The following is a 21,519-nucleotide window of genomic DNA, read 5'->3' on the forward strand; positions in this document are numbered from 1 at the left end:
CTATTGAAAAATCATGTACAATATGTATTTATATTTTTACATTATGTTTGGATATTTGGATTATGGATGGAGGGATGGATGTGTTTTTTCTCCCCGTGTCCACCTTTTTTTTTTCTTTTTTTCAGGTTGTGGTTTTTCAGTGTCGCCTGGTTTTTACATTCAATTTAATTGATTTCACTTTCAAGCTAATGTCAGTGTTTTGGCATGGAGGGGAGGCTATGTATGTGTGAACACCCTTCAAGGTTGGAAGAAGAGCCGGCCTCTTCTGCACATACACTCATTACGTACATTATGTCTACTCAACCATCTACACGCAAGCTGTATATTTATTCACTGAATGCTTCCATAGATACAATACACTATGTCATTCTTGTGAATATATGCCAAACTACATGTCGTTACCTTGTCCTTGTTACCTTGTCATCTCATGTAACTAGCAGCAATGCTAATGGTTTGTAACAATAGGTTTAATAATAGTTGTAGGTATAAAGTGCTCATGACATTGAACACTAGAGATGAGCAAGTGCACTACTATCGGTATGGTATTGGTTCACCCATCTAAATTATCTGTATCTGTGGCTGTGTTTGAATTCGGGGTCTGCATCCTAAACATATACATTTGTCGGCTGCCGATGTCATCGTGCTGCACAAAGGCTGTCTGAATTAGAAAGTCTACGAAGGCTCCTCCAAATGCGTCCGACAGGAAGTGTACATGCATGTTAGGTTAACTGGCGACTACAAATTGTCCATAGGTAGGAATGTCTGTATGTGCCCTGCCACCAGTTCACCAGTACATCGCCTCTTGGTCAAAGACAGCTGGGATAGGCTCCAGCAGTGAGGATACTACTACTGGAACTACTGAACACGCGGGTCTTGTTTTTTCTGCCATGAGGGCATATTTTCTGCGTTAAATGTGTGCTCTTTTTCTGTATTTGGAGGAGACTGACTGAGAAACATAAACATTGACGTAAATAACTGTGCAAAACACAAAAATAAGAGTGTTGTCAGTCAGGAATAAGTGATATCACCGAATACTGAACTCCTGTATCCGTTGTGATGTGTTTCGGTGCAGCAGAGACATTTAGATGACTCGCTGGGCTTGGGGAAATGAGCCACAAGATGTGAGCTGCCCCACCAGTGGGCTACTTTTCCCTTTAGCACACATTTTTATTTGCATTGCACAACAAACATTTCAACCAAACAGTGTCTATTGGCTATTCTTGCATTGCACTGTGATTTTAGTTGATAGGGTAGTTGACTGTACTTTAGTCCAAACCTCTGTTCTCTGTTGTCAGGAAAATATTATTTAATATTATATTGTTATTGCACCTTTTGTGTGTCCATTATTCCATTTATTTGTACTATTATTAGTCACTGTTTAACTATGCACCACCATACATACATATATGTACTGGATGTCTTCTAAGACAAGTCTTCCACATGCTTATCACCTGGTTCAAGTAGCCATGGGTGTCTGGACATGATTCTGACTTCCACGTCTCTGTCCTTGCATATGTGGTTGTAATGGTAATGGTTTTATTTCATTTGAACATGCATCAGATTACAATTGAGTGCATCACATAATCAGTTCACAGTTCCACGTGTCCAAAAGGAGTAGGAAGAAGCAAAGTTCATTAATTCTTACCCCTCTATCTGGTACTTTTACAATCAGTAACCGTTTGTTCACTTCCTGCTTTCCTAATATAGTTTGTTTTTTGGGGTTTTTTTTATTGATTTTTTTATCACGTACCAAAGTACGGGGTGATATGACCATACAATGACAAAATGGGTACCATAGCAGGGCTCTACGTTAAAAACAAAAATGACTTGCCCATGGGGAATCCTTAAGGTGAGAACTACTTGCCCGAACTTGCCCCATGTAAAATGAAAAGACTGCCATAATGATATCATATATCAATATATGCTGAAAATTTCACAGATAATAGTACTGATGCATTGTATTTTGAAGAATGTCTGAAAAATTGTGGAGATGTATGTTAACATGGCAAGCCATGCTAACTTACACACAGTCGTAGTAAGCAGTGATATTTATAAGTTGTGCACCACAATGAAACATTTGACACATTTGTGTCAAACAATTTTTATTTTTTTTTGTGAAGCAAAGGTGAGAAAAATACACAGAGAAATTGAACCGCTAGATTTTGTAGCTTGTGCAAAATCAGCACTTGGTATTGGATCTAATCGGTGGTGTTTCATTGTGACCACTTCAAATTGTCACAGCAATGTGATTCACTCACCTGTGCCATCATTTGATTTGCTGCCGTTAATAAAATATTTGTTTAGGAGGCACTGTTTCATCACTTTTTGTTGTTTTCCTTCAGAAGTTGTTGAAGAATTAGACGATGTCGGCAGGGACGCCATGATAGATTTTTTCCTAGTCAAACGATCGCTGATTGGTTGATCGCGAACAAGAACGGGTGTGGCTAAAACGTGGATTGTGGATTACGGACCGCGGTCTAAATAAACGATTCTGATTGGTCCATTTCAAGATTTGCAAGGATTGGTTTGCAAATTACCACCGGAATTACGCAGTCCGTGTTTTACCAACACCCAACAAGAACCGCTTTAAAAAAACTCTTGGCAGTATGGCATGCCAAAGTGCACTTGCCCGACGGGAATATTAATGATTGGATTTACTTGCCCGAATTTTGTTTTAACTTGCCCCGGGCCATCGGTACATCGTTATTGTCGAGCCCTGCATAGTAACCAATATAGTGATATGTACATCATGACTGGTTCAAGACTCTTCATCCTTGTATTTAGCAAACATCAACTGCTTGTATTGTTTCTTGAATTGGCTCATCGTTGTGCATTGTTTGAGGTCCTTACTCAATCCATTCCATAGTTTGATTCCACATACTGAAATGCTATGGCTTTTTAACGTAGTCCTAGCATATAGTAAGTGTTTCAAATTGAGTTATTCCCTGAGATCATATTTCTCTTCTCTTGTAGAGAAGTATTGGATGACATTTTAGGTAATTGGTTGTTTTTAGCCTTATGGATTATTTTAGCTGTTTGAAGATTAACTATATCAGCAAGTTTAAGTATTTGTGATTTTAGAAATAAGGAGTTACTATGTTCTGTGGGCGGCATTATGAATTATCCTTACTGACCTTTTTTGCAGTATATTTAGTGAGTGAAGATTGCTTTTATAGTTATTACCCCATATTTCCACACAATAAGTAAGATATGGTAGAACCAGAGAGCAATAAAGAGTGTGGAGTGATTTCTGATCGAGAACAAATTTTACTTTGTTCAATATTGAAATGTTTCTTGCCACCTTATGTTGTATATTTGTAATATGAGGCTTGCAGCTCATATTTTCATCTATTGTGATCCCCAGAAATGTATTTTCCTTCACCCTTTCAATGTCTACACCGTCTATTTGCATTTGCTGGTGCGTGTCCTTTCTGCTGTTACCAAACAGCTTAGTTTTACCTAGGTTCAAGGACAATCTATTGTCATCAAACCATCTTTTTAGTGTGACCATTTCCTCCCACGACCTTCCTAATGATTTCATCTGTACTCCCTCCAGAACAAAAAGCAGTGGCATCATCCGCAAATAATACCAGCTTTAAGTCTTTTGTGACTTTGGAGATATCATTGATGGACAAGTTGAACAGTTTTAGTCCCAGTATTGACCCCTGGGGAACTCCGCACGTAATATATGTAATTGCAGATGTGTATTCTCCTAGCTTTACGCATTGCTTCCTGTCAGCTAAGTACCTTTTGACCCAGTTCAGAACTAATCCTCTTATTCCGTACCTTTCTAATTTAGTTATAAGGATGTCATGATTGATTGTATCTTTTGTCAGATCCATGAATACTGCGGCTGCACACTTCCTATGATCTATAGTGTTAGTCATTTCCTCCCTAATTTTGATCAGTGGCATGGAGGTAGAAATGTTAGCTCTGTATCCATACTGACTTTCTGATTCGTTCGCATTAATAAATTTATCCAGACTATTGTTGAATAGCTTCTCAATAATTTTGGAGACTTGTGGTAGTAAGGAGACTGGCTGGTTGTAGAAAATGAATGAATGCAATTTCTAAGATAAAGTTTACAATTTTATAACAAGTATCTTTGCCAGTGCTGTCCTCTTCCACACCGCCTCCTTCACTTTGCAACGGAGACAAATGATGATACTCAACGTGCTGTAGAAGAAAGTCATGATGAGGAGATGTTAAGTGAAATGTTGACAACCTTGGATTGTGCAGTGGAATGTTTTGAGCTGATGACTGTCTACAGCTCTAATAACAGACATTTGGCGGAATAAGAAGTAAGATGAATAAATAGATGAAAATGTCTGAATGCAACAGCATATTAATAAATCATGTGGTTGAAAGGACCCATTAGTAAAAAAAACATACACATCAAAGCAAAATGCACCTATATTTTTGCGTAAATTAAGCATTTTTAAGGAAAGAAATTCCAAAATGAAGAAAAATACAAGTATAATATACTATGTTACGATGACATGTAATATGGTCACTAGGTGACAGTAATGTGACTGTAATATTCAGTGAGACACACAAGCACCAGATTTTATCTCTGGTATAACAGACTTTTGTTGCAGGTTTGATGGTTGACCTAATAATGTTAAAAACTGATACTTAGAAGGTCATAAACAGGTTTTAAAAGCTTTCACTATGAAAATATTTTATTTAAAAGTACATAATCCTCGCAGTTTATGCTTCACAAACTCAACCACAAACCTCAGACCACACACACACTATGACAGTGTGGCTTATATTGATTAATTGGAGCATTCAGCAAATACAATGGCTCCACGCCTCAGAGACAGCACACGTCTCACTTACTCCACCTTCACTTCGCGTGGACACACACCCCCACATGCACACACACAGGTACTTTTGTCTCACCAACAACCCCAGCATCCGCCTGCTTTCCCCTTGCCAAGAGCAATAAGTGGTCACTTCCAGGCCAAAACGCAGGGGAGCGAGGGGGTGTGTGTTTGACTGGCCAGTGCACAATTAATGAAGCAAGACGCAAAAACACTAAGACCTGGTCCTTTTTGTGGCTTTTCCTCAGCTTTCTTGGCCATGAAGGTGACACACCTCCATATGCACACACAGACTCAGTAAATCCAAGGTCCTTCCACACACACACGTTTAATGTACCTTTAAAGCGACTGGAGGGGTGGCCATATTTGTGTTGAACTGAAAGGTCACTTCAGTGAGACAAAGCAAAGTTTGGGTACGGGGTTCAAGTGATGAGGATAGGCAACATCCTGGTCATCCCATATTCATGGAAAACCTCAGACAAACGCACAACGCAACTCCCACCTGTCCCCGCCATCCCCGGTCAGCTGACAAGGCTGCCACTTTCAGGCACCCGCTCATTTATTACCGGCCGACACCAAGCAAGAGGCCACTCTGCAAGGACAAAGCGTCCCCGTCCCCTTATGGGACTCGTCCACTATGCCAGTGATTCTCAACTCGTGGGTCGCGGATCCATTCTGGGTGGCTCGCAAACTGCAAGTCAAAAATGACATGAAAATATGTAATATACAACTCATGTCTGACTGAAGGTTGTTGTCATCTTCCTTCTTGGTTTTATATTCACTGCACAGATATAAATCAAATATAATATTTTGTTGTCTTATTTAGTGCAATTCTGATATTGAATTTGGATTTATTTGGCAATTTGTCATTGCCTTGACCTTGGCCATGCAATTATGTGCATTAATGTTGATTGGAGAATATTCTTAAATGAAAGTATAAATAACTAGAAATAAAATACATAACAGAAGTATATAAATATTTTATTTTTTTATTTCTTAATTTATTTCTTATTTTTTAAATGACCATTGGACACCCCCTGCACCATGCAGAAATACCACCTAGAAACACAGTCCCACACTTAAGACATGCACGCATGGCTTTCACACAAATCATTTCTCCGCGTAATTGCCGGTGCCAATTTCATCCATCGCTCTCATTTCACACGACCAAATTCTAATTAAGAACCGCTGACACAAGCCAAATGAGAAAACAAACGCATAAACAAACCCACAAGTGGGGAGGACGCCGCTTCCCTAGAGTTGGTCTTCCCAGCCACTTCTAACTTCAATGTGAAATTAACTTCCGGAGTAAACGAGGAGCCGGAGCCAAGCTGCCATTTAAAAAGCTGCAAAGCTTTCCAACATCACGCTCATTTGTAAGCGACTTTGAGGCTTTATTTCAATTGGAAACAATTTTATACTACAGTCAATAAACTCTGGGTTGAGATGGTTTCTGGAAACAAAGCGATTTTATTCCTGGAGACATCCAACGTCAGTGTTGTCCTTGTAGGATTTACAATATCAATACGTCTTTGTGCTCTTTTAATGCTTATGAATGCTCGGTGATATTACATTTCGGCCTTTTGGAGACTCGTCATTCTCTGTCATGGCGACGGCACAGCAAAACAATAATCTCTTCCGCTGTGGCAAATATTCAATAAGGGGCCAAGGCAGGAGGACACTGGCAGACTCTGGCAGAAATTGTCTGATAGAAATAAATGCGCACATGCTCCGGCATACAGAGCATCAATCACACACACACACAAACACACACACTTCGCGAGACCGAATAAAACACACTCGCTCCGTGCCAGGCAGAGTTAGGGCCTGATTAAGGCGTCTGTTGCATGAAAGCCTTGGAACGGTAAATATCCTTCATTTGTAGTGTAATTAAACAGATTAGCTGTCTTGAATATCTTAGCGGGGATTAAGACACACACACACACGTGCTACGGTCCGTGTACGATTGTGGCAAAGGTACAGAGTACAAATGGTGCTGGAACTGGTGCATCAATGCGTGCGTGCACACAAGGGATTAGAAGCCAGCGATCACTTCCTTTTTCATGAAAATGGTTTTGTCAAGGTTAAAGAGTAAAGAAAACAAGCTATTGCGATTCTAATAGGCCCCGTTGAACCCAGATGGGAGCAGAGAGCCACTGCAGCGGGGACGCCATCGGAGGAGAGCGACTCAAAGAAAAAGCTTGTTTTGAAAGAGTCGAGGCAGCCTCGCCAAAGAGCTGCTGTCAGTCAAACAAAGCTGAACGACGTCCCACTTCCTGCGCTGGCTTCGTGCCGGAGTAAATGTGCGTGAAGGGAAAGTCACCGCTGATGCTATTTGTTTTATATTCAAGGAAGGCCGCATGTGCACACAGACATGGACTGTTTTTTAAATGTAATATACATAGCAGACTTACTGTTGTGGCTTTCATACCTGTCTAATACCTGACTTTTATACCTGTCTGATACCTGGCTTTCATACCTGTCTGATACCTGGCTTTCATGCCTGTCTTTTTATGGGTTCTAAAACATTCTTAGATCAACTTCAAAGGCAAAGATATATATTACAACAAGATTTCTACACCGTGACATATAAAGTAAAAATATACCGTAGAAGTAGAAGTAAAACGTAGAAGTAAAAGTAGAAAACAGGAAACCTGTATAAGTAAGTACTTTTATTTTAAAAATGTAATTCTTAGAACCATTTTAAATAATTATTATTAAATGAAAACCATTCATTTTGTCTCTTTTCTCATATATTTCTACTAACTGCTTGTGTTTGGTTCATATCGATTTGGGCCTAACCGATTACGACAAGCTTCAAATTTAGATGCAGCCCTACTTTGTTGCAAGCATCCGACCAACTTCTGGTGAGCTTGGATAAATAATCCTCCATCTTGGCAGTCAACTTCATCCATTCATCCAGCAGAGCATAAAAATACATGTCATGCATTGGACTTGCTGCTCTCCAGCTGGTGCTGCTGCCGTCAAAAAAAGGTATTGCTCTCCTTCCAGCTTCCGTATATGACATTTATGTGTATTTTATTGTCCGATTAGCACAAATAAGGATATCTCACTTCCATACATGAAAGACACTGCACAGACTGCGTTTACATTACATTATTAGTATTATTGGTGACATGCTGATGATCAGAAACTGGCACACACTTGCTTGGTGCCCTCAGACGGTGCAGAACCGCACAGTCGAGAAGATCACCCATTTTTGGTTTCTGCCCTGGATTTGATTTTCAAATGTGCAAGTTCAGAGATTTGTTACAAAATGACTTGAATGACACATTATATTGTGTATATATATATATATATATATATATATATACATACATACACACATATATATAATATATAGTACATATAATATAATACACTGAATGGACTTTATGTCATCTAAATGTCACTGATTCCAACCATGCCCAGAGACTGTTGTGGTTGTGCTTCATTTCATCTTGATTAGGGCCAATATAGCAGATTAAGAAATTGAAAAACAACACACAAAGGAATGGCTATATGTTTGCAAAGACAAGAGAAAAAAGTATGTTTGCTCATCCATTCTGTGTGTGTGTGTGTTTGTCTCGGACAGAGCATGAAGGCGTTTGCGGAATTACAAGTGGCGGGCCGAACAAACACCCCTGTGGTCTAGAAGAAAAAGAACGGAAAAAGGGTACAAAAAAGATTCCTCTGTGTTTCCGGCCGTTTCCTGCTCTGCGTCTGCGTGAGGGACTTGTGAAGCAGCTTAAGTGGATTGATGACCTCCAATTAAAACCAAATGCATCTTGTGACCTTTTGAGACTTTGCCAGGTGCCAGGCTACCCCCCTGACACTGGGAGGCGACCGCCCCACCCGCCATCAGGCGCTATCAACTGTGGTTGCTACTTTGTCCCCAGCCCTACGCTGACAGTGGCAAGTGAGAGGATGCTCCTTTTCTGGTGCAGTTGGGACTGCACATGTAGACAGGACCTAAAATGTTGAAGTGCTAAATGAATGCAACAAGTGCTTGAAAGTGATATTGTGCAAGCAACGTCTCGTAAGTATGCAACATCCCGAACGACACGTGCGCGCACACACACACAGTCGACCTGCCTTTTTAAACTTTATTGCCAATGGCAGTGCTCACCGATTACTGGATTCATCGAAAAAAAAGAGCTGCAGATTAAATAACTAAGAAAGTAATGGGGAATTGCTGCCCTACTTTGTCTGATCGATTTCTGGTGAGCTTGGAGATATAATCCATCATAAAGCATAAAAATACTTTTCATGCATTGGACTTGTTGCTTTCCAGCTCTCCTTCCAGCACCCCCGCTTATGACTCTTAAAAGGTGATATTGTCCAAGTTTACACCTTGTGAGTACACAATGTCCCAACAGACTGCACACACAATACTATTCTATTCTATTCTACATCCATGTCACAAAAGTCCATGTTTTATGACAAAATGTGTATGTTTTTTCATTTTTAAGTAGCGGTTCAGACACTGCTTCAGCAATAGTTCCGTTGCACTTGTATCGCCCAATATGTACCGGGCCTGTGCGTCACATTATCAGGCATCTGATTGGACAAAATGACCGCTCCTCAATTTCACTCGTACCCTGGAATGAACATTATTTTGGGCCTTTCCCCCCACATTCCATCTCTCTATTTAATAAAGAGCAGATATCAAGTTATGATGGCAATTCGGAGTCAGATTGAAGCCCCCTTGCCTCCCCCTCATCTCTCATGCTGTCACATAAAGGGCTCACAGTCTAGACTGATACTATCAAGAAAAAAAAGCTTAATTAGCTTGTAATAAATTGTAATTTCCGCCAGCTCCGCGTGGGCCAGCTGACGAGCGGACAGTAATTTGATACTGGCATTCAGCAAGTGCACCCCCAACACCACATCATCACCCCCACCCCCACTTCCCGGACCGCTACACAGGCGTCTTCAAATGTCACCCAAACACACACATGCCAATGCATTTGTCCCAGCATCACACACACACACACACACACACACAATGAGCAGGAGAGAGGAAATCATGCACTTAATTGAATGTGTGAGTCATAAATATATAAATGAGAAAAAGAATAACACACCTAACGGAGAAATAACAACTTGTGACAGTCAGTTAATATTAAAAATATGTCTCGAGGACTTTTAACCCTTTAAAAAAAAATCAAAGCAAGTGCCTAAATTGAACCTTTATCATGTCAAAATCATCTATGCGTGGACACACACTCCTCATTTCCTCAAATCCTCATTTAGTGCGACACAGTGATCACAGAAGTGAATTTACCAGACATATCATCTACTCGCTAACACCCACAAACCTCCCGAGAGGCATAGCTCGGATTTTTCTTGGGCCGAATTTGCATCACAAATATCTCAGATGGGTGTGCGTATAAAGCAGTGAGAGGGCCTCTTTTCTCCACATGCACGCCGGTCCCACTATGCATCCATCCATTGCTGAATGTCTTAAATAGCCAACATTCAGCTGCTTCCATCCAAAGATGTGCAGGGAAGGCCTGCGGGGGGGCGCCTGAGAACTCCTCAGAGAGCGACTGAAAGACATCAAACATGTCTCACTTCTTCTGCTTGACTTTTGGTTTTGTAACATAGTTCATTGTGCCACAGCACTGAAACGGAATCCTGTTGGTTCATCAGACCCAAAAGTGAAAGGAAACGAAGTCATTAAGGTCTGAGCAAGCAGGAAGGGGCTCACCGAGGCTATTAAGGGCTGAGTCCAAACCCAACATGGATAAGACACACGGAGAACCTCAATTAGTAACATGCAAACTATCAGCAAACATCCAGCAGGCTGCCAAAGGCCATTAATGTGTGGATGAGCTGTTCGTGTAGAGGAATCCTGCATGAGCATCAAGGAGATGCTGGACCATAAACTGACCCAGCGGGGGTTTCTGGATGATGAAAACGAAAAACAGAAAGCTCAATTCTCATTAAATATGCACATAAATGATTCAGGAAGTAAAAGAAATCACGAACTATATCAAAGAGCTGGGTGAGGTTTTGACTAAAAGTTCCATAAAGGAGATCTGAACAAAACAAATAAGATGAGAAGAGTTGACGCACAGGTTGGAGGATGAGCTGCGATGGCTGAGAAGAGAGCGTGCGTTCAGTTGGGATAACTTTTTCTTTCCGAGCGGGTTAACTGATAAGGAGCCAATTAGCGCAATTAGCGCACCGAGAACGTGATTAAGGTGCAACTCACCTGACTGTGCAGCGCTGGATCCGACTAGCAATAAAGTAGCGAGGGCGCAGGCGAGGAACTTCATCTTCAAAAGCGGGGGCTGCGAGTCTTGTCAAAGTCCTGAAACTCACATGTCCAATGGAGATATCCCGGGTCCGTTCTCACGCGCGCAACGACCAACCCAAAAGGACCGCAGCCTTTTACGCACCGCTTGGTTGTGTTTGTTTACTAGTTCCCAGGCTGCCGCTTGGATCGCTTACCACTGTGGACACTGAGAGACTGACACGGCATTGGTGCCTGGGGGGCGCGCGCGTGCGTGCGTGAGGGTGTGTGCGCGCAGGGTATGAGCACGCCTCCGCAATGTGATAGACACCTCCCGCAGCCAATTACAAGGGCTACCAAACATCTTATCTTTTTTTGAAGCGTCGGGTCTCGCCTGGAATATCCGCCTACGTCACATATCATCTCTCCTGATTGGTCAGATTTCCATCATAACTCTCAGGAGGAAGTTTCTCCTCTCACCTGTGTGCACAAGCTGAGCGAACCACTCGCTGATATTTTATTCAAATACACTCAGCGAATGCCTTACTCGTAATATGCTTTTATTCAAGCCAATTAAACTCAATTCCCGAGATTAAAACGCGCAGAATTAGTTAACTTGTATCGGTGCTTTAGCGCATGCAATAAAAGTAAATGAATGTAATTAACACAAAAGCACAAAACTTCCCTTTAGGGGTTATATTTGTACAATAATACCAATATTAATGTTCAAATCGGAAGTGAGGTGAGAACTGAGCTCATTAGCACATCAACCGGTCCAACCACACTGATGTGTGAGCCATGTGAGGTGCCACATCCGGTGTGGCTCCAGTTCAATTCACCAAGGTCCAGACTATGAAATAATAATGCATCAATAATCTACTGTCATCTGCTGCTATCTAGTGGAGAAAGAACCACCCCACGGTGTTGTTATGTATTACGAACAGAGGAGGGCGCCTCAATAAAATGTGAGCACATCCCTTGTCCTCCGCTGCCCCCTAAAGGATTTAAGTTGAACTGTTACTGTGATCCATCTTTTGTTGCAATGATAAATAATATTCATATTTGTGCTTGGCTTTCACATTGATTCTAAATTTAAGACAACTTTCTTATTATATCCTATTCAGCACTTCATGCATGAATACATGTCTAGAATTATTTACAGTCACTATCAAAAATACATCCACTCATAAATCATACTGTTTTGTTGTTGAATAGGGCCTATTGGTAGTCCAAACAGGCATGTTAAAGACCATTTTTGCATAAATGTAATTTCTTTTAACAATAAAAGGGGCTAAATGAACTAAAATGCAACTATTCAACTATAACAGAAGAGCCATTCAAAGACAGTGACATGTAGTATTCTACACTGGTCACTAAGTGTCAGTAATGTTACTGTGATGGCCAACCTTGACAACAGCAACAACAGGCCTTTATTGCAGGTTTAAATAAATGGTGTGCAAAAGTGGTTGCCCCCTACCTGATTTTTTTTTTTTGTATGTTTACAAAGGAGGATAGGAGCAAGCAACAATCTGGCGTCAACTGAGTGCCGTTGCCTGGTTATGAAGGCCAAAAGAGTAATCAGTTGCAGGTGTGCCTCTGCAGTATAGGAGTGTACAGAATGGCAGACAGGTGGCAGCAGAGTATTAATTCATTCATTTTCTACCGCTTACCCTCACAAGAGTTGCGAGAGGTGCTGGAACCTATCCCAGCTGTCTTCGGGCGATGGCAGGGTACACCCTGGACTGGTCGCCAGCCAATTATAGACAAACAACCATTCCGACCCACATTCCTACCTGTGGTAGCCTGGCAGCCGAGTAACAAACACCAAACATGAAAATAGGGGTGTTAGTTCATGTGTTGACTTTTTCTGTTGAACAGAAAACAAGCAATCCCACTTGGAAGAAAGTCATTTATCACAATGGGGTCTGGAACCAATTAAATGTGGTAAACGGGGATTAGCATATATACTGTAGATACTGTATACATATACAGTAAATATATACACACACATTTCAAGTTGATTTTACTGGTTCAACAAGTATTTTCAGTACACCGCTGGGAGACAGGAGCGTCCATGTGACCTGCTGTGACATCAGCACTTGACCCGAGTGATAGAAAATGCTAGACTTTATGTATTTCTTTTTTGGCTGTGGGCACAGTATCCCTTCCAAACACAGAATGGTAAAACGGCAGTAAGTAGAATAGTCTTACTATATTTTCTTTATACTTGTGCAGTACTCTACTTCTTTGTACATTTTCATGTGTGTTATTCTTTTTTTGTCTTGTTACATTGCACTCCTTACCAAGACAAACAACTAATCAGTTGCTTATTTAATTACAGTGGAACCCTTTTAGGATTGGCTGGCTCACATTGACATAACCAAAAATAGACAGGGACTGAATGGGCAACCGACATTTCAACCGACGTCGAGTCCTTCCATTTGTGCAAAATTTGGACAGGGGCATTTTGTTAATTGCAGAAAAGGGGTTGAATAAATCTACTGTGAAAGACCAAAGTACCTTTGGTCTTAGGTTGAAGCTTTGAAGCAAAGTGGCAGTTCCTTTCCTGTTGTTCCTCTCACCCTTCGTTAGTTGTTGTCTGCTGAGAAGAAAACTGCAAAAATTACATGTAACAAAGTAGTGTGCAAAAGGAGATCGGGAGCTTCGTGAACTTGTTGAACTTGCTTGTTGGACTCGTTATGTTAATTTAACCCATTCAGTCGCCCAGGTACAGTATGTTCTTTATGCTATTGCATCGTCAATAACTGAAAATGTTGACGTTAACATACCAGACACCTTTTCAGTCTGTTGTTCGATGAACTTTACCATTGACAGCCACAAGAAGCCTCTTTAGGCTACAAATGTAATTCTGTAATGCTAAATGACATTTTTATGAAGTGTTTTTTAACTCTTCATGGTGAACTTTTGGAAAGTAGAAAACAGTGAAAATTTAACTTTTAACAACGATGGGACGACTACATGGGACTATACCCAGGTACCTGAAATGTGCATGTTTCAAAGGAATATAACCTGGCATTTTCAGATGAAACACTGCATGACACCACATTGTAGAGCGACTCTACATGACTTCCCCTCGTAGTTGGCAATGACTGGCAGTCAACTAATTTTAGTTTCTGACTTTGTTGTGTCCCCTGTGAGCAGCACCAGGGAGAAGGCAGCCGTAGAAGGAATCGAATGACAGTCAGGGCTGCTATGATTGGGGATGGGTTTCCACTGCAGAAGGTCAAACCACTTTTACCCACAGTCACTTGGCCCCGTCCCTTGTTGACGACACATTTGTGAACCGGTAGTTTATTGGAGTTTATTCGACCTGAACAAACAAAGGAAGAGGGAAATATGCGTGGATGATCTCAGGCTGCTGGAGTGGCTTCCTTTCATCATGGCGAGCACATCGCTACTGAGGGCAGCTTGTGTTGTGATGGTGATCACTGGTGCGTATTTGCAGTAAAAGGATGTTACTTTCACTTCTTTAAAAGGTGCCCATCTTGCATTTCCAAATGTTTTTTTTCATAGTCATTGTGTCATTGTGTGGGGCTTTTCCAGCAGCATTTGACACTGCATGAAAAAAATAAAACAAGCATAAGGCCTTGTTTTTATTTCTGGTGTTTTGTACCTTCACTTGATTAAGCAACAGTAATAGCGCCGAATCTGTTAAAGAAGAATGAGGAGCTTTAGCAGGCATAAACAGCTGCTAATTTGACAAAATAAACATAATATCTGCAGTGCTCTCTGGAATTTATACATCCTTGGCAGGTCTGTCAGAATGAACTCAGTCATGTTTTCAGTCATACTGTATGTTTCACATCTGCCAATGTAGCTTACATAAGGTTACACATTGTAGGGAGGTTTCAGTGCATGCACTGCTCACACATAGGCACACACCCCCACGTGCACACGCACACACACAGTCCAGTTCCAACTTTGAAAATAGTTAATGGTGTAATACTTAAATTGTTATTTTGACTTTCTTTGGTTGATATAGTTGTTTGGATATTTGAGCTGTTCTAAAATCAAAGTGGGATTTTTTTTAAACAGTGTTACATATATGCTGTGCATATATACATATACACTACCGCTCAAAAGTTTGGGATCACTTGGAATTTTTTTTGGCCAGTCTGAGATATGGCTTTTTCTTGGCAAGTCCAGCATCCTGAAGTCGCCGCTTCACTGTTGATACTGACACTGGTGATTGACGGGTACTATTTAGTGCAGCTGCAAGGTGACGACCTGTGAGGCGTCTTTGTCTTAAACTACACACTCTCAGATATTTGTCTTCTTTCACAGTTGTGCATCGGGGCCTCCCACTTCTTTTTAGACCCAGTTTATGCTGCTCTCTGAAGGGAGTAGTTAACAGCATGGTAAGATATTTTAGTTTTAGTTTAGATCTTTAGATGGCTTTTCTAATAATCTATTAGCCTTATAAAATGATTAACTTGGATTAGCAGCCATACCAGGAGATTGATGCAGAGGACTGACAGTTGTTGATAGTAGGCCTCTATGCAAAAATGTAGATCATTCTTTGAAAATTATCTGAAATGGAAAAAATTGTTTGTGAAATGCATGAAAATGTGTTCTTTGGAAAACAAGGAAATTTGCATAATATATATATATATATACATACACACACACATATATATATATATTCTGTATGATATAGAATTTATTAATTAATTAATTAATTTAAGAATTGATACCAACTTTGGGTGAATGTGAATCTGTGGCACAAACTACTAAGAAACACGTCCACGTTTGAGCATTGCTCAGGGAAAATGATGTTGATTGGCCGTAATGTGAGGGGATTGGTTGAATTTGTGTGAATTGATGTGATGGCAACATCCTTGGGGGGTCTTCTACACGGGTCAGACACAGGTTGAATGTGTTTCATGGTTGCAGAAACAAGGTATTTGCACCATGCTCCTGGGAATACTTGAGAGCTGTAGGAGGGCTAGCCGGGATATGAACTTGAATTATTTATATCTTCCTATCACCAGTTGAGAACAGCAAGTTGGTCATCATTATAATCTCTTCTCCTGCTCTGCAGCATCCGTGTCTGGCTGCAACAGAGGGCTCTACGAGAGAGTGATTGATACCCTCTGCCTGGATGAGTTCAAGTTCGACATGGGGTCAGTGCACCGCAGTCTGTGGTGCAGCTGGCCGGACACCAGAAAGTGAGTAGACTGACCGGTTTGGTATAAAAACACGTTAAAATAAGAAGTGTTTTGTTATCAGTGTAAATACGCTTGTGAAGGCCTTGTTGCATCCTGGAACTTTTAGAGCAGCAAACAATGCAACGAACCCTTTGGGTCTTCTGCATCTACATCAGGGGTGTCTAAACCTTTTCCACTGAGAGTTGAAGGCTGAAAAATAAAAGGACGCAGAGGCCCCTTTCATATTTTGTAGTGCTAAGAAATTATGTCTATTTCAATAATAAAACATCTCAGTTTTGTGATATCGGTGAAAAAGCCTAACAGTGTGAACTTTGGTCCATTTGTCCCATTTTTGCTGTTGTTTTTCTTCAGTAATCTTTGTAGAATTTCTTCTCGCAATATTATGGCTTTAATCCCATAATATTTTTATTTTGTTCCCATCATATTTTAACTTTTTGGTGGCTCAGTCATCCAGTCCAGATGCCTCTTGCATTTTGTATTTTTAGCAGCGTTAAGTCCAGAGAGTCCTCCAATGTCAACTCAGAAAGGTACCATGACAGTAGATTCCTAATCAGTCTAAGAAGCGGAAGCACAAATGTTGGCCCCCACCGTCCCGTTGAATTATGTTGCATTTTCCACCTGCCACCTTTCAGCTACATTTTTCTGTGCTTTTGCTTTTGCCTTTGCCTCAGGATCTACGAAGGACTGACCAATTGTACCTACCAGGTGGCAGTGAGAATGGGCTGCTTCTGGCCGGATCAGATTGTCGACCACTTCTTTGTGCGAATCCACCAAAGCTACTTCCACAACTGCATGCTGACCGGCCGGCTCATCCACGACCCGCCTGCCAGTGTCCTTGCGCCGTTCATCGGTGTGCCGGTATTGATCACCCTTTTTGTGACTGCTCTTGTGGTGTGGAGGAGTAAACGCACAGAGGGCGTTTTATAGTGACAAACGTAGAGATACGCAACACAACACTTTTTTTGCTCCCATTTTTCTTGGGCATTTTCCTCAAATATTGCTTCAGTGAGCACTCACAATGTATAATTCATCATTACACAGGTGTGCCTTAGGCTGGCCACAATAAAAGGCCACTCTTTACTCTTACTCTTTCCACTGAAGATTTGGGAATGGTAAATCTGGATTATTCTACATTGCAATTTGAACTTTGCGCCCTCACTCTATACTGTTTTTTAATGAATTCATTAATGAATGAATGCATTTCTCTTTTGTGGCTGAGTTATTATTTTACCATTATTATACCATCAGTGACAAAAAATGCATACTTAACCAAATTGTACGTATTATTGGCAAAAATTATGCATTCTAAGCATAAAAATGGCCGAGAATGGCTTAGGGTGACAGAGCCTTCTCCATCGCTGCCCCCATCCTCTGGAACTCTTTGCCCCATTCACTCCGTGCTTGCCCTGACCTTCCCACCTTCAAAAAACAACTCAAAACCCACCTGTTTAAATCTGTTTTTAATGTCAAACTTTTTATACCTGACTGCTGTGCACCGCTTTTACTCTTGTTTTAGCTGTGTATAAACGAATGAATGTTGTATTTTAATGTATCTCTTACTCTGTTTACTTGCTTTTATTCAACTCCATTTTTCTGTAAAGTGTCTTTGTGTATTTTGAAAAGCGCTATACAAATAAAATGTATTATTATATTATATTATTATTATTATTATTATTATTATTATTATTATTATTATTATTATTATTATTATTATTATTATTATTATTATTATTATTATTATTATTATTATTATTATTATTATTATTAAATAAACAAAAACATAAATATAAGGCGACAGCTGGGATAGGCTCCAGCACCCTCCGTGACCCTCGTGAGGAAAAAGCAGTAGAAAATGAATAAATGAATGAATAAATATAAGGCATTCAGCAGACACGATATGTGTGCCATGTAGTATCTGCCATGTATTCACCCAAAATGTCAACGGTACAGAAATATAAGAGACTCTGCTAGCTTCAATTCATTTCAAATCCATCTCAAACATTGACTTCACCAAATCTGTGGCCATTCATTTTACGATAATGTTTTATCTAATAAGTTGTTTGCATGTTGTCCCTGTGTGGGGGGGGGGCTTTCCTCCAGGTACTCCAGTTTCCTCCCAGAATTCCAAAAACATGCATGTTAGGTTAATTAGTGACTCAACATTGTCCATAGGTATGAATGTGAGTGGGAATGGTTGTTTGTCTATATGTGCCCTGTGATTGGCTGGCCACCAGTCCAGGGTGTACCCCGCCTCAATCCCAAGAGGACTACAGATGTAAAGTAGCCTTTGAGATAATTCTGGCTTATTTACATGTAAGTGTTCATGAATATGCACTGTCCCTTTTTAAATAAATAAATACAAACACTAACAGTCAAGACAAACAATTTAATGTCACGAGACCTCACTTTTATGCAGTTACATATCAACATTTGTGAACCATGAACTTTAAAATTGATATGTCTTAACATAAAATGTGATTTAGTTACAGTGCATCCGGAAAGTATTCACAGCGCTTCACTTTTTCTACATTTTGTCATGTTACAGCCTCATTCCAAACTGTATTAAATTAATCTCTTACCTCAAAATTCTACACAAAATACTCCATTATGACAATGTGAAAAAAGTTTTTTTTGACATGTTTTGAATTTATTAAAAATAGAAAACAAAAAAATCACATTTACATAAGTATTCACAGTCTTTGCCATGAAGCTCAAAATTGAGCTCAGGTGCATCTTTTTTCCACTGATCATCCTTGAGATCTTTCTACAGCTTAATTGGAGTCCACCTGCAGTAAATTCAGTTGATTGGACATGATTTGGAAATATAATAACTGTCTATATAAGGTCCCACAGTTGACTGTGCATGTCAGAGCACAAACACCAAGCATGAAGTCAAAAGAACTGTTTGTAGACCTGCGAGACAGGATTGTCTTGAGGCACAAATCTGGGGAAGGATACAGAAACATTTCTGCTGCTTTGAAGGTCCCAATGAGCACAGTGGCCTCCATTATTCGTAAATGGAAGACGTTTGGAACCACCAGGACTCTTCCTAGAGCTGGCCGGCCTTCTAAACTGAGCGATTGGGGAAGAAGGGCCTTAGTCAGGGAGGTGACCAAGGCCCCGATGGCCACTCTGTCAGAGCTCCAGCGTTCCTCTGTGGAGAGAGGAGAGCCTTCCAGAAGGACAACCATCTCTGCAGCAATCCACCAATCAGGCCTGTATGGTAGAGTGGCCAGACGAAAGCCACTCCTTAGTAAAAGGAACATGGCAGCCCGTCTGGAATTTGCCAAAAAGCACCTGAATGACTCTCAGACCATGAGAAACAAAATTCTCTGGTCTGATGGCTTTCGTCTGGCCACTCTACCATACAGGCCTGATTGGTGGATCAATCAACTGAATTTACTGCAGGTGGACTCCAATTAAGCTGTAGAAAGATCTCAAGGATGATCAGTGGAAAAAAGATGCACCTGAGCTCAATTTTGAGCTTCATGGCAAAGGCTGTGAATACTTATGTAAATGTGATTTTTTTGTTTTCTATTTTTAATAAATTCAAAACATATCAAAAAAAACTTTTTTCACATTGTCATAATGGAGTATTTTGTGTAGAATTTTGAGGTAAGAGATTAATTTAATTCAGTTTGAAATGAGGCTGTAACATGACAAAATGTAGAAAAAGTGAAGCGCTGTGAATACTTTCCGGATGCACTGTATTTAGAATTTTTCTTTTTTTTTTGTCATTGCTTCTAAAAGTTGGGGAACATCTGGGGTAACGTGTTAAACTACTACCTGGAGAACACAAACCTTCCAATCAACATCATGTGTGTGCTATTGTGGAGAATAGGAAGTGCTGCATTCACTTACTAAATATTATACCAGGCAAGTGTCATAATTATGGATGCATACAACTCTAATTGATCTCTGCAGAACAGTGCGATGAGTAATTATTGCAAATTATGCAAGAAGCTCTGGAAATGGAGAGAAGCAAAAAAACCCTAAAATGTCAGAAAATAAATTCTAAAATTTAATCTGTCTGTATGAGTGATTCTCATTTATCTTCTGTCATGCCCCTGAGGGGACAGACGTCTTTGAGCCAGTCAGAAGGATCAAGGTTTCCGTGCAAACATGTAGAAGTACTTTTTTTTTTTTTGTCCCGTCCAGCCATTGGGGCAGATAGTATTGTTGATCTAAATGCCCTTACATGCTAGACAGATTTGCTCTGTGTCAGGAAAGGTGTTGGCTACAACTTCCCTGTACCATTAAATTTTATTTGCCGTTATTTGATGTTTTTGTTATGCCATTTGGAGCGACTGGACCGGAGCAAGAAGAAGAACAGAAAAGAAGAAGAGAAAGGTGGGGTGGGGGGAGCAGTAGAGGGAGAGACAAAAACAGCAGCAACAAGAATTCCCATAACAACAACAGTGACAAACAGAACAGTTAAATGTCAATGATGGCTAAGGGTCACACTGGAGATGATATCAGTGAAATGAAACAGTCCAACTTACCAGTAGCAATAGTAACAATGAAGACATGACCCATGATAGTAAACACAATTACAACCATACAATTACAGTAATTAAAATCTCACTGCTTGACATCATTATTACTGTAATAATAGCATACCAATACCATATAAACATCAGGGATAAGATGGTAGATTGTATAGAGAGGCACACATGTGCTGTGAGTGTCCATATGGAGGTGTGTTGTGTATGTGAATGCGAGTGTGTGAATGTGTACTTGTCACTGAGAATGACAAAAGGAGAGAGACTGCCTTCTACCACCCAGCAAACCCCGCTCCGCGCAGCCAGGTCAAGCCCCCACCGCCAGAGATCCTCCGGCCCCGTGGGTGTGGGCAAAGCCAGGGCCGACTCCCCAAGACCCGCCCCCGAAGCAACTCCCCGAAGAGACCAGCAAGAGGCCATGGAGGAGCAATCCCAACCGGCAACAGGGCGCCAGCAGGCCGGAGGAGAGCCGCACCCCCGAGACCAGCGGGAGACCATACCCCACTAGGGCAGAAGGGCATTGAAGGCCACACACCCGTGGGCACAGGGGCGCCCCCGCCAGCTGGAAGGGAGCCCGTCCACGGCCGGAGGCGCCGCCCCCCGCCCCCCACACACCCCCAGGAAGCCGAACCCGGCCCGCCCCAGGTAACCCCAGGCCTGACCACCGACATAGGACCGCCCTGGCCAGGACAGAAGAGGCCCGGGCACACTGCCCCATGGAGGACCGGGCGGTAGAGATGGAACGCCCTGCGCCAGACCCT

The 21,519-nt window shown here is 41.1% G+C and overlaps 2 protein-coding genes across 5 annotated transcripts in view; one reads left to right on the top strand and one right to left on the bottom strand.

Moving 5' to 3' along the window:
- Positions 1 to 11,342, bottom strand: part of LOC144901803 (receptor tyrosine-protein kinase erbB-4-like) — a 152,630-nt gene extending 141,288 nt beyond the window's left edge. For all 3 annotated transcript variants that reach the window (XM_078796927.1, XM_078796928.1, XM_078796926.1), the window contains exon 1: positions 11,047 to 11,342. In XM_078796927.1, the coding sequence (XP_078653053.1) occupies positions 11,047 to 11,110 (64 nt within the window). In that variant the 5' untranslated portion in view covers positions 11,111 to 11,342. The remainder of the gene's footprint in view (positions 1 to 11,046) is intronic.
- A 2,703-nt stretch (positions 11,343 to 14,045) lies between these two features.
- Positions 14,046 to 17,837, top strand: LOC131104478 (receptor activity-modifying protein 1-like). Of its 2 annotated transcripts, none has more exons than XM_078796630.1 (3): positions 14,046 to 14,062; positions 16,130 to 16,256; positions 16,928 to 17,837. In XM_078796630.1, exons 1-3 carry the CDS (start codon positions 14,047 to 14,049, stop codon positions 17,181 to 17,183), a joined length of 399 nt encoding a protein of 132 aa, XP_078652756.1. In that variant the 5' UTR covers position 14,046; the 3' UTR covers positions 17,184 to 17,837. The 2 variants fall into 2 exon arrangements, with proteins under 2 accessions (XP_078652756.1, XP_057907690.2); XM_058051707.2 differs by lacking the exon at positions 14,046 to 14,062 and adding an exon at positions 14,351 to 14,519.
- Positions 17,838 to 21,519: the final 3,682 nt, after the last annotated feature.

The sequence above is a fragment of the Doryrhamphus excisus genome, linkage group LG15 (genome assembly GCF_037039965.1).
Source record: "Doryrhamphus excisus strain RoL-2023G ecotype Guam linkage group LG15, RoL_Dexc_Guam_v1.1, whole genome shotgun sequence".
Lineage (NCBI taxonomy): Eukaryota > Metazoa > Chordata > Actinopteri > Syngnathiformes > Syngnathidae > Doryrhamphus > Doryrhamphus excisus.

Bases quoted from the DNA above. Each gene is read 5' to 3' on its own strand.
- LOC131104478 (XM_058051707.2), top strand. From the start codon at position 14,468: ATGGCGAGCACATCGCTACTGAGGGCAGCTTGTGTTGTGATGGTGATC. The intron at 14,520-16,129 runs GTGCGTATTTGC...CCTGCTCTGCAG, and splicing joins TGTTGTGATGGTGATCACTG to CATCCGTGTCTGGCTGCAAC. The intron at 16,257-16,927 runs GTGAGTAGACTG...CCTTTGCCTCAG, and splicing joins AGCTGGCCGGACACCAGAAA to GATCTACGAAGGACTGACCA.